Source organism: Mesoplodon mirus (assembly GCF_964341445.2).
Source record: "Mesoplodon mirus genome assembly, chromosome: 16".
NCBI lineage: Eukaryota > Metazoa > Chordata > Mammalia > Artiodactyla > Ziphiidae > Mesoplodon > Mesoplodon mirus.
In genome coordinates this window covers 845,138-857,145 of record NC_138992.1, presented here as the reverse complement: position 1 = coordinate 857,145, position 12,008 = coordinate 845,138, and the positions used below count along the sequence as shown (strand labels likewise).

The following is a 12,008-nucleotide window of genomic DNA, read 5'->3' as shown; positions in this document are numbered from 1 at the left end:
GCCCCACCAGCCTGCACCTCCCCGGCCGCTCCTGGACCCCTCCCTGCCATATCCCCCACGACCAGCTCAGGTGCAGCCACCGCAGCCTCCAGCCCTGACAAAGGTGACATCTCTTCACTGAGTCCCAGCCTCTGCGCTCCTCCCCTCCCCGGGCGCTGGCCTGCCCAGCCACTGCAGGACCCAGTAAAAGACAAATCTAGGGGGCTTTCCTGGTGGCGCAGTGGTTGAGAGTCCGCCTGCCGATGCAGGGGACACGGGTTCGTGCCCCGGTCCGGGAAGATCCCACATGCCGCGGAGCGCCTGGGCCCATGAGCCATGGCCGCTGAGCCTGCGCGTCCGGAGCCTGTGCTCCGCAACGGGAGAGGCCACAACAGTGAGAGGCCCGCGTACCGCAAAAAAAAAAGAGACAAATCTAATCCTGCCGTACCCTGCTTAGAAAACCTGCCAGAGTTCTGCAGATTTCTCCGAACACAGCCCAGACACAAAGCTGGAGACTCACGGAGGGCTGGCTGGGGCGCCACGCGCCGTGAAAAGGAGCCCGGCAGCTCTGTGTGCTGACTCTGTGTCCCCTGCTTGGGGGACAAGCCACGTGGGAAAGCCAGGTGCACAGTGGGGTCAGAAGAAGCAAGACCCCGAAGGCCACCTGCGTCTGCCATGTAAGACGCTGTTGGAGCACAGGTGCTGAGAGCGTTCAGATGGTACCTCTTCTCTACAGAAGTTTCAGTCCACTCTGAATTTTAAGCCATGCCGAGCATTACCACTTGAAACGTAAATGAAATTCATATATAAGAACGCACTCCCCGAGTTTTCTGTCACACGAAGGAACCCCCGATTCCTCGCCCTCCTGCCACCCGGCCCCCCTCTGTCCCTCCTTCTGCCAGGCGGCTCTTGGGCCAAGCGCGGTCCTCATCCGTCAGGGCTCAGCTCAGGGCAACTCCGCACAGGGGCCCTCCCTGCTAGCTCTTCATCCAGCCCATCCCCAGATGCTGGGGGCTCCCGGCCCGGGACTCGGCCTGGGTCTGGCTGGTAGGTGGCTGAACAAGCGAGTGGACACCTTCCCACTCAGACGAGCAGACCAGCAGGGCACAGGTGGGCGGGGGCCTCACGTGGGGACCGTGGCGCGGCAGGCACAGCTGACTGCCCCGCAGCGTCCGTCACTCCCCAGCCGGGGCTGGACGTGCACAGGCAGCCCACCTGACCGAGGCCACTCTGGTGAGCAGGGCGGCTGGCCCCATGGGCTGTTGACCTGGTCCTTCTGCAAGCTGACTGGAGGGCGAGGCTGTGAGGAAGAAGGCGGCTGTGTGGCTCATCACTTGATAATTTTTAAAACTCTGGGAAGTCGATGGTTCTAAATGTCATCAGAACCTTCCTAGCCGGAGTGTGGAGCATCACAACCCCTGCAGACTGGGATGTAGCCCTGTGCCACATCCAGCACCCAAGGCGCCCTAGGTGTTCTCCTGTACCCAGAGTGGCACTCAGATCCTGTGCTAGGCCTGAGGGACCAAGGGGAAGGGAAGCCCACACCCGCCGGCCCTGACTCATCCTGGAGCTGGAGTTCATTTCCTGTTGGAAACTCTGAGCTGCCACCGGCGACTGCGGCTGGGAAGGGAAGACTGAGTCACCTCCGTCAGGGCTGGGGGGTCCCCCCACCCCCCACCCCCGCTCTGCCCACTGCAGCCACACCCAGTCCCCCCTCCTGGCCCACGGCCAACTGCCCGCCCAGCCACCCTGCCCAGCCCACCGAGGCCACAGACAAGGAAGGAAGGAGCGAAGGGGAGGGAGAGGCTTGCACTCACCACACCCCTGACCCAAGAAGGGGGAGGAGGCTTGTCCACCAGCCACTGCGCAGGGTAGGGGCAGCAGCGAGGCGAAGGTTGGGCGAGAAGGCCCAGGCCGAGAGCCGGCCACCGGGTGCTTGGTCGCAGCTGACCAAGCGCCCAGCGAAGCACTACTGACTCTTTGTGGGTGTCACTGTCGCCCCGTTGACAGGAGCTGGAGAGGCCGTGTGGTGAGCCCGAGGCTGCCCCTCTGCCCACAGCCTCACTGATCCTCCCAGATGGGCTCCCACACCTAGGCCCGAGTTCGCGGGTCAAACCCGGACCAGGCCAGGGCCGGCGCTTCCGCTCAGCACCTGGGCCTGCACCTGGGTCCCCAGACCACGTTCATTTACCTGGCAAACTCCTACCCACCCTGCTAGCCTCGCCCCAGGCCCCCCGCCCCCGCCTCAGAAACCAAATTCCTCCCCAGGTAGTGAGACACACAGACGGAAGCAGGTGCGGGCTGCCCCACCTCAACGCCAAGGCCAACGGGTTCCAGAAGCGCATGTGTAAGCCTCGAGCTGCACGGGACCCTCTGCCCACCTGGGTCCTGCAGCACAGGTGCTTAGGGACAGAGGGATGCCACAGAGCAGGGACACAGCAAGGGCTTGAGGCCACCTCTGGGACAAGAGGACCTGTTCCATCCTCTGAGACCTGGCTCCAGCTGGGAAGGATCTGCCTGGACCCCAGGCTGGGCCCTGCACCCGCCATGCCTCGGCCTCAGGCCCAGCGGCAGATGTTCCTACCTAGGGTCTGCTCTTCTCGCCCCAACCCAGGGCTGCCCGCTAGGCCATCACCAACCCCAAGCCGACCAAGCAGCCAGTCACAGTATCACATCTGTGCCACACAACCATGGGGGCAGGTGTCACCCCAACTGGACAAACTCAAGGCTCAGAAAGGTCAGGTAGTCACCCACACTGTTGGAGAGAAGCTACACCGCTGTCCCATCCCAGCACCTCCTCTGCATGCCCCCACCTCCTGCAGAGAGGGCCTCAGGGTGGACAAGTCGCGGGGGTGGGGTGGGGGCGAGCAGGGCACAGGACAAGGGCAACGCTGGGGAGAGGGCCGAGGGTGCCGGCCAGGGCTGTGTTAACAGCTGGTCCTGCCAGTCCAAGAACCACAAGCCCCACCCCTAGCTCCGGGGTGTGCCTGGGGATGGGCTGGCAGTAACCCACCGGCCCCTCCTTGGCCTACCCACCCCAAGGTCCTCAAGCCAGGAGTTCTGTGGGTCCACTGACCAGAGCGCGCAGGCAGAAACGGCGCCACCTGCTGGCGGGAGCAAAGCTTTTGCACACTGGCTGCCCACCCCAGCCCACCAGGCCCAGGCCCCAGCACCCCCTCCCATCCCCCACCCTGGGGCCAGGACACAGCTACCTGCGGCTGGGGCAGGCTCCGGGCCAGGCCTCGCCAGGGTCCCTGGGGTGGCGGCGGGCACCACAGGGGGCTCAGGTGCCCCCTCCTCAGGCTCCTTCCGACGGTAGACCCACCGCTCCTCACGGGTAGGGTCCTCGGCTGGCAGCGGCCCCCGCTTGGGCGGGCAGCCCAGGGGACCCTGCACGGCCTGCACGTGGGGGGTGCGGCGGGCAGGCATCACCATGGCGACAGGGCGGCGCACCCGCTGCAAAGAGGCGGGCACGATCTCCGGCGGCAGGTGCAGGTACTGGCGCAGGTGGGCAATGCCCTCGTTGGTGAGGTACCAGTAAAAGTGGCGCCAGGCGAAGGTCTCCCGCACCAGGCCCCGCGCCCGCAGGGAGGCCATAGCGCGCGTGACCTGCAGGTTGGTGACACCGGGCACGTGGGGATGCAGGCTGCGGGGCCGCCGGTCCTTCTTGGCCACCATCACACCCTCGCGGAAGAGCACCTCGTAAATGGTCCGCAGCTGGTCCAGCGGCATGAGCATGCCGGCCACCATGGCTGCCGGAGCCGGTGAGCCGAGGGCGCTGGCGAGTCGAGGGCGGCGGGCGGGGCACAGGGAGGAGGTCCAGGAGACGCCCTCGGCACAAGGTGCAACCGGGGCCCGAGGGGCAGGCAGGCCGTGGCGCTGAGCTCGAGGGCGCGGGCTCCGGGCTTGTGGCTCGCGGCGCCTGGCTCTCTGGCTCCGTGCGATTCCTGCCGGCACTGCGGCCTGCCCACCGCTTGCGCGAGCCTCCCGCCTGCCCGCCCTTCAGGACGCCCAGGCCGGCCCCCTCTGACTCAGCAGCAAGGGCGGCCCCTCCCACCCTCAGCTAACAGGGCCCCTCGCGAGTGGGGGGCACCTCGCAGCAGCGGCCATCCCCAAGGCAGGCCCCCTCCCCTCCCAGGCCCGCGGCTCCACGTCAGAAATTACATCAGTTTCTAAACACTTCCTTCAGGGTTCCTAAGATTAGGGGGAGGGTGGACGGGAGTGGCTGTGGACCCAGAATCTAAAAGGCTGGCAGAAGGGAAGCGGGAGCCGAGAGGGCAGGAGGGTCCTCAGGCCCAGGACCCAACTCAGGGTTGTGGTCTCAGAGCCTCAGGGATTCACAAGGGCCTGAAGATGAGGGCTGGGCCGTCTGGGCAGGGCGTCCTCTAGGTCTAAGGGAGGAGAGCTGAGGTCTTGGGGGGACTGACTCAAGGGCTGAGGGAAGAGCTGCGGTCTTGGGGGGGCAGAGGTCTGAGGGGAATGGCAGGGGCAGCTGCTGCTGCACATGGACAGGCTGCAGGCACCACTGGCTGCTGTCCATCAAGCAGGCAAAGGGACAGAGCCCCCAGCTCTAAATGTCAGACCCAGACAGCGGCCACCCTCTTTAACACTCGCCATGCCAGGCCAGATCAAGGGCGGGCCAGGAACAGGGAGTCGGCTGAGAGTCCAAGCACTGTGCGCAGTGCACAGGGTAGGGGCTCTGAGTGGCCTCCATCCACCACGGCCCCAGGCCAGCTGTTGGAGGCCAGAAGCTCTCAGCTGCCACAGGGACCCAAAGCCACCCGCGGCCCAGAGCCCCTGCCGCCAGGAGACACCCCACCCTGGGCAGCCTGAGTGCCTCCTTTGAGCCAGCTGGACAGATGAGGGGAGAGTAGCACCAGGCTAGAAGAGGGTCCGGGGGCCCCAGTGAAAGGGGGACCAGCAGCGGGGGGCAGGAAGGGGCTGTGTGCTCCACGCGAACACCCTGCAGCTTGGCCCGGCCACGCCCAGCGGTCACCCCTAGGCCCTCAGAGCTGAGGCTCCAGCCACGGACATCCCGCGCCTCCCCATTCCACCCAATGCCCCGCTCTCCCACTGGGCGCTACACCACTCACACCTGGACCCACGCTTTCTCCCCTCCCCCAAGCGGACACACCCATTCCCAGCACTGCTAACTCGGGTACTGTTTATAAATAGGGCGGAAGGGGGGGGATCCCGAGGTGGGAGGCTCGGGCGGGCAGGCAGCCAACAGGCGGCGCGTGGGGCGGGTTTATGAGGCCGTTGCCACGGCAGCGCAGAGCCGGGGACACACACACACACACACACACACACACGCGCGCGCGCGCGCGTTGTGGCAGAGGAAACTGCAGGCACAGCCAACTGTTCCCACAGCCCGGCCCGCCAGCTCTGCGGCGCCGCTCTCCCTCCGCCGGCGGGAAGGGGGCCAGCCCCGCGGGACACCGGCCGGGGAGGGCGGGGCGCCGGCTCGGGGAGGACGCCCAGCAGGCGCTGGAGTAGGCAACAGCCACGCCCCCTCAGCCTATTGGCGCCTGCGGACCCTGCCGGGCACCAGGGCTGTGGCTTCGGGAACCAACACCAGCTGTGGTTTCAGGCCAGCACTCAGGCCAGTGGCCCGGCCCGGCCCTGTGCCCACGGAAGACCCACTCCTGGCCTGACCCTCAGCCCTCCCCCGGACCTCCTGCGCTCCCCCTGCCCCACCCCATCTCCCGCGCACTCCCCTGCCCAACCCACAGCCCCACTCTGACCTCCTCTCCCTCCTAACCACCCCATACGTCCACCGCACATTTCCCTGGTTTGATTCCCCGACCTAATCGACCTAATTCCCCAACCCCCAAGCCTCCTACCAAACCGACCCCACAGCATGCCCCCCTCCCAAAATGATTCCAAGCCACACCCAAGGCCCCCAGACCTAAGGTCTCTCCTCCTCCCACACAGACTTGCACGGGTCTTTGGCCGAGGCCCCCAGCCCCGTCACAACCCACGCCATCCCCGCAGGAGAGGGCAACAGTTTGGGACGCTGAAGAAAGGAGGGGGCGGGGCACGAAGGGGAATCCCCCTCCCTCCCACCAGCCCCGCCCTCGGGGGTTGAGGGGAGGAGCAGGCAGGAGCCTGGAACATCCCGGTCTGGCCCGCGGTGCCGGCCTCGGCACGCCTCCCTCTACCCCATCCCCCCACCCCCGCGCCCCCCAGGGCTGGGAGAACACCCCTTTCTGCCCTGCCCCCACGCTGCGGGAACCGCAGCCGCAGTTGCTGATTCAGCACAGGAAGGACCGGGGCGGACAGACAGGGCGGCCCCCTCCACCCCACTCCAGGCCCCTCCGGATCTCCAGGGCAACCAGTCGGGGTCCTTGGGCAGCCCCCAGCACCCCCCCCCTTATTCCGGAACAAAGAACCGCAGTGTGGACTTGCCCGGGGCCAGCCCGCCTGGCGCCTCCCCCTCCAGTGATCGATCCCCCGAGGCCCTCCTGTCCCCTTCGACGCTGGGGGGCAGGCCGACAAGCGGGGCGGGGATTCGGCAGAGTTCGGGAGGAGAGAAAGTGCGGATCCGAGAGGTGGCGGAGGCCGGCTCCCACCTCCGCCCCGCCCCCGCCGCCGCAGTAGCCCGCCCCGCCCCCCGACACTCGCTGCAAGGTTGCAGGGCTGCAGGGCTGCGGGGCTGCGGCTGGAGTCACCCCCGCCAGCTCCAGGCGGACCTCGCACCAGGTGGAGGCCCGGCAGGACACGGACATGGGGTCTCCTGCGGCTCCGGCTCCCCACCCACAAAGCTGCCCCCAAGGCGGCAGACCCCGACCGCTGCCCTGTGGGGGCTGCACCCAGCCAGAGGTCACTGCCTGGTCCACACTCCCCACCCCCCGGCTCGGTCCCCATTCCCGGCCCGCACCTTTGAGGGAGCTGATCTCATGCTGGATGGCTCTCGAGGGGTCCATGTCTCCGCCGGGGGCTGAGGGCGGCGCGGGCCGCCACGCAGAGTCCAGCCCCGCACTGCACTGCCCAGGCCAGAGCCGCAGCCTGGGGGAGGAGCCGGGAGGCGCGGGGCGGGCCTTGCCAGCCGGGGCGGAGCCTCAAGTAATCAATGCGCAGTGCAAGGCCAGCCGGAGCTTGCTCCCGTCTACACCGCCCCCACCCTTCCAGACCCATGCTCCCGGTCACCTGACCCAGGTAACTCCAGCCGGACTGCCAGGCCATCAGGCTGGATCCAGGCGTGCTTGGACGGCCCACGCCACCCCCCAGTCCCCGGTCCTCCGCTGCTGGCCACCCTCAGAGTGCCCTCCTAGCCGCTCCTGCACGTGGCTTTCCTGGCCTCGAAGTCATGGCCACTCACTCCCTGCAGGAGACACCCACCGGTCTGGACCTCCTGGCGACCTCCCCAGCCAGCACCCTGGGTGAGGAGAGAAGGTAGATCCTACCGGGGCAGAGGCTGGAGGCTCCTTCATCACCACCATTCACTCCCCCACCCCTTCCATGCCCTCTGCCTTCTCCCCTCAGCTGGGGGCCCTCCTCCACCCACATGCGCCTCTGGGTCACCTCACCCGGTCCTGTGACACTCTGAGTCCCAAGGTGACACATTCAGCCTCTGCCTCTCCAACTCAGCAAAGACCCACAAAGCTTGTCTTGGGAAGTTCCTGTCTTCCCGGCTCTGCGGATGTACCACCATCTACCACCCAGCAGCTCAGGCCAACATCCTAGGGTCCTCACCCCTATGGGTCAGCCCCACAGGTCCTGGTGGCTCCACCTTCCAGTCTGTCCACCTGCCACCAACTGTCCGGCTCAGCAGTCTCCTTGCACCACCACCCTATTGCTGACAGGATCAGCCTCCTGGACACTGACTGGCACTGCCTGCCCCCTGGGGAGAATGACAGCGCTGGCACTGCAGGGGTGGGGTCAGCTCTGCCCCCCTCACGGTGCCGCAGGAAGCTGTAAACAAACGCGCAAGCCTTGCCCACACCTCGGGCGTGGGCACACACGCGCGTGCGGCTTCAATGTAAGCCGCAGGATTGGGCCCTCCTGCCCCACCCTGGTCCTCTGTGCTGGGCTGTGGGGGACAGACACAGCCTCAGTCTCCTGCCAGGCCCACATCCAGATTCTTCCTCCATCCTCACCCCAAGGCCCCTCCTGGCCCCTTGGGGCCCACACCTTGCCCAGCCAGGCCACTGCCTTTAGGCGACCACTCTTCCTGCGGGCAGGCCCACCGTGCGTCGGGTCAGGACTGAGGGGAGCGCGTGATGATGGCAGAGCTGCGAAGTCGGCGGTGCCCGCAGGTACTGGCTGATGAGAGAAGAAGCGGGTGTGGCCCTGGACTGGCTCAAGGCCTGACGTTCTAGGGTCCCCCACCACCCCATCCCTGCCCCCTCAGGACTCAGCCAGTCCGGGGCACAGGCAGGTCTCAAGAAAAAACAGCAGCAGACCTGGGGTAAACAGGAATATGAGAAATTAATAGAGGATTTTGTGATTCCTTACACCTAAATTCCTATTACTTTTTTATTAGCCACGTCCAGATGAACCTAAATCCAGACTGTAACTGAAAAGTACTTCCTAACTAAATCTCAAATGAAACTGATAGATACTTAAACAGAACTAAAAACTGTAGGAAAACTCACCCACACACAAAATTAGTGCTGGTTCTAGTTTTAAAACTGCATGTAATTGAGAGTTCCCTGGCGGTCCAGTGATTAGGACTCAGCGCTTTCACTGCTGTGGGCCAGGGTTCAATCCCTGGTTGGGGAACCAAGATCCTACAAGCCACACGGCATGGCCAAAAAAACAAAAAAACTGCGTACAATTGAATTTTATAAGATTATAATTTGAAGCTACTGAAAAGATGAGGGCAGAAAGCAAGTAATGGGGTAACACAAGGATCAGGCGCAATTAGGTGGCTTTTCCTAACTGTTCAGAACCATGGGGACAGAGAAGGCATGTCCCAGGCCCTTAACTGCCCCCTCATGTCACGCTGCCCACCCGAGAGTGGCCACTGCAGTCACCTACAGCCACTTGCAAACAAGGGCTCGCAGAGAAGGGGTGGCAGCCAGAAGGCCCAGTGCAGAGGCCTGCGGCCTGCCCCTGCCCAGTCTGCCCCAAACGGCAGCCACGTGGTGTGGCCTGGGAAGCGGGCTGTGGCCACGGCCCCTGGATAGAGTCCATGGGACACACTGAGCCCATTCCTTGGTTTCTTCCCAGAGGAAGGGGCAGCGAAGGTGGGGCCGTGGAAAGATAGGCTGCAGCGAGCCAGCAAAGGAGGCGGACGCACAGACGAAGGCCCCAGGTCAAGAGAAGAGGCGTCTGGCCAACCCCAGAGAACGTCTGCGTGGAGGGCGCCTGGACACAGAGCTGTAGGCGGGGTTCCCCTGGGCCAGGGAGGCCCCTTGGACTGCGGCGGGCAAGGGCCTGGGGGCAAGAGATGGGGGAAGCGTGGCTCTGGTGGGTGAGATGCAATGGCCCTGGCCCTCCCGACAGTCCTCAGCTTTCACGGTCTCGCTGCCCAGGAGATCTAGTCCCAGGGTCCTCAAGAAAGCAGGCTGTCTGACCTGGCACGGCTTCCCCACGCCCAGCCGGGGTCCTGTCAGGTTGCCTGCACCAGGGACTCGCATCATGCCCAAGGCCGAACGCTCTTGAAGCTTTACTGCAAATTCCAGGAGGCAGCTTACACCCCTGCGGTTCCTGCAACCCAAGCTGAGGCCCTACGCCACAGCCAGGCCCCCTCCTTCCCAGCCCCTCTATCTGGGACAAAGCATCCCCTCCTCACAAGCCTCCTGAGACCCTGGCAGGTGTGGCGCCAGGCCACACCCCCTGCCATTCAGACCACCCCACTGCTCCCAAGGCCTGGTCTGCCTTCCAGTCCGCGTTCCTCACCAGGGCTCCCCAGCTTCACGCCTGTGCCCAGCCCTGGGCAGCCTGCCCTACCGGGGCTCACTAGTGACCGGTGGGCAGGTGATCCTGTGCAGGGGTGACATGTGACAGCTGTCGGCCCTGCCGGCAGACACCTTCCACACAGGGTCCCCCATAATCACCCAGTGAGACCCTGCTACAGACTGTGCCTGTTCCCTGCAGTGGGAACAGGGGGCCATCTCACCTGCACCACCAGGCCTCACCCCACAGCCATCACCTGGCATTGGCCCTGACCTGGGGAAGCTACCAGGCTGGGCAGGAGGAGAACGCTCCTCCACGTGGGCAGCCACTGGGTGATGAAGGCGGGAGCTCAGCTAGACCAGCCACCCTGTGCGGCTCCACCCCGCAAGGCCAGGTCCACAGCACTGCGGTGGGTGCCGCCAGGGCCCCAGGGGTCCTGGTGATGGCCCAGGAGGCATAGAGGGTCCCCATTTGGGCCCCATCCAGCTATCTCTCCCTGTAGCCCAGTTCAAAAACTGCACCGTTACCAGGTGTCCGCCAGAGACCTCGGGCAGGGATGCTGGGTCCCACCCCCATGTTCCATCCATCAGGAGGTCCCATCATTCTGCCCCCCCACATATCTCTCAAACCTGTCCTCTTCCCACTGTCTCCACCGCCACCCTCCTCCCCTTGGAGACAGCCCTGGCCTCCTCGCTGCCTTCCACCTCCAGGCACTCAGCGGCCACAGCCCCGCTGCCACACCTGCTCCATCTCAGGGCTACAGAGAGGCTGCCGATTCTGTCCTGTCCTGTGTCGTCCTGCTGCACAGACCCCTCTGCGGTTTCCTCCAGCAGGGACAGTGGGGACAGTGCTCTCACACAAGGACGCCTGTCTCAGCACCCCTGCACCCCAGGCCTGGTCAGAGGCGTCCACGCAGGGAAACCAAGCAGTGGATGCTTGCAGTTCAAGGATGAGGTACTTCCCAGGAACGTTATTAATAGAGGTTTACTTCATTAATAGATTGAAGGAGAAAACCTGTATATTGATCTCAAAACTGCTGATAACTCATTTGATAAAAACTCACCAATATTTCTGATTTTTACAAAGTGACCCAGTGAACTGGGAAAGGAGGTCCAGGCACCCTCAGTATCTGAGGGGGATTGATTCCAGGACCCCAGCCAACACCAAAATCCTCGGATGCTCAAGTCCCTTATAAAAACTGGAGTAGGGCTTCCCTGGTGGCGCAGTGGTTGAAAGTCTGCCTGCCGATGCAGGGAACACGGGTTCGTGCCCCGGTCCGGGAAGATCCCACATGCCGTGGAGTGGCTGGGCCCATAAGCCATGGCCGCTGAGCCTGCGCGTCCGGAGCCTGTGCTCCGCAACGGGAGAGGCCACAACAGTGTGAGGCCCGCGTATCGCAAAAAAAAAAAAAACTGGAGTAGTATTTGCGTATAACCTAATACAGTGCAAATGCTATGTAAATAGTTGTAAACACAGTGCAGGGACTTCCCTGGTGGTGCAGTGAATCCACCTGCCAATGCAGGGGACACGGGTTCAAGCCCTGGTCCGGGGAGATCCCACATGCCACAGAGCAACTAAGCCCATGCGCCACAACTACTGAGCCTGCATGCCACAACTACTGAAGCCCACGCACCTAGAGCCCGTGCTCCGCAACGAGAAGCCACCGCAATGAGAAACCTGTGCACCACAACGAAGAATAGCGCCCTCTCACTGCAACTAGAGAAAGCCCGCGCAGCAACAAAGACACAACGCAGCCAAAAATAAATAAATAAATTTATTTTAAAAAATACAGTGTAAATGTAAATAGCTGTCTTTGAGCACCCACAGCAAATTCAAGTTTCGCTTTTTGGAACTTTCTGGAATCCCCCCCCATAGTACTTCTGTTTTTTAAAAACATTTATTTATTTATTTACTTGGCTGCACCGGGTCTTAGTTGCAGCACGCGGAATCTAGTTCCCTGACCAGGGATCGAACCCTGGCCCCCTACATTGGGAGCACAGAATCTTAACCGCTGGACCAGCACGGAAGTCCCACCCCGATAGTACTTTTGATCTATTACTTAAATCCCCAGTTGCAGAACCGTGGATGGGGAGGGCTGGCTGTATACTGTTAACATGAGAACAGACGTCCCTCCAAATCTGAGCGGCCACCGCACCGCGCCAGGGGCCTTGCCGGTAGGACTTACT

At 63.6% G+C, this 12,008-nt stretch overlaps 1 protein-coding gene across 10 annotated transcripts in view; it reads right to left on the bottom strand.

The window, feature by feature from the left end:
* PLEC (plectin) overlaps positions 1 to 12,008 on the bottom strand; it is a 59,847-nt gene that overhangs the window by 31,644 nt on the left and 16,195 nt on the right. The window contains exon 1 of one of the 10 annotated variants that reach the window (XM_082601392.1): positions 3,192 to 3,962. The exons of 8 other annotated variants lie outside the window; for them this stretch is intronic. In XM_082601392.1, coding sequence (XP_082457518.1) covers positions 3,192 to 3,729 — 538 coding nt within the window. In that variant the 5' untranslated portion in view covers positions 3,730 to 3,962. Of the gene's footprint in view, positions 1 to 3,191; positions 3,963 to 12,008 lie in introns of those variants that run through there. One more of the 10 variants, XM_082601405.1, reaches the window with a different exon arrangement.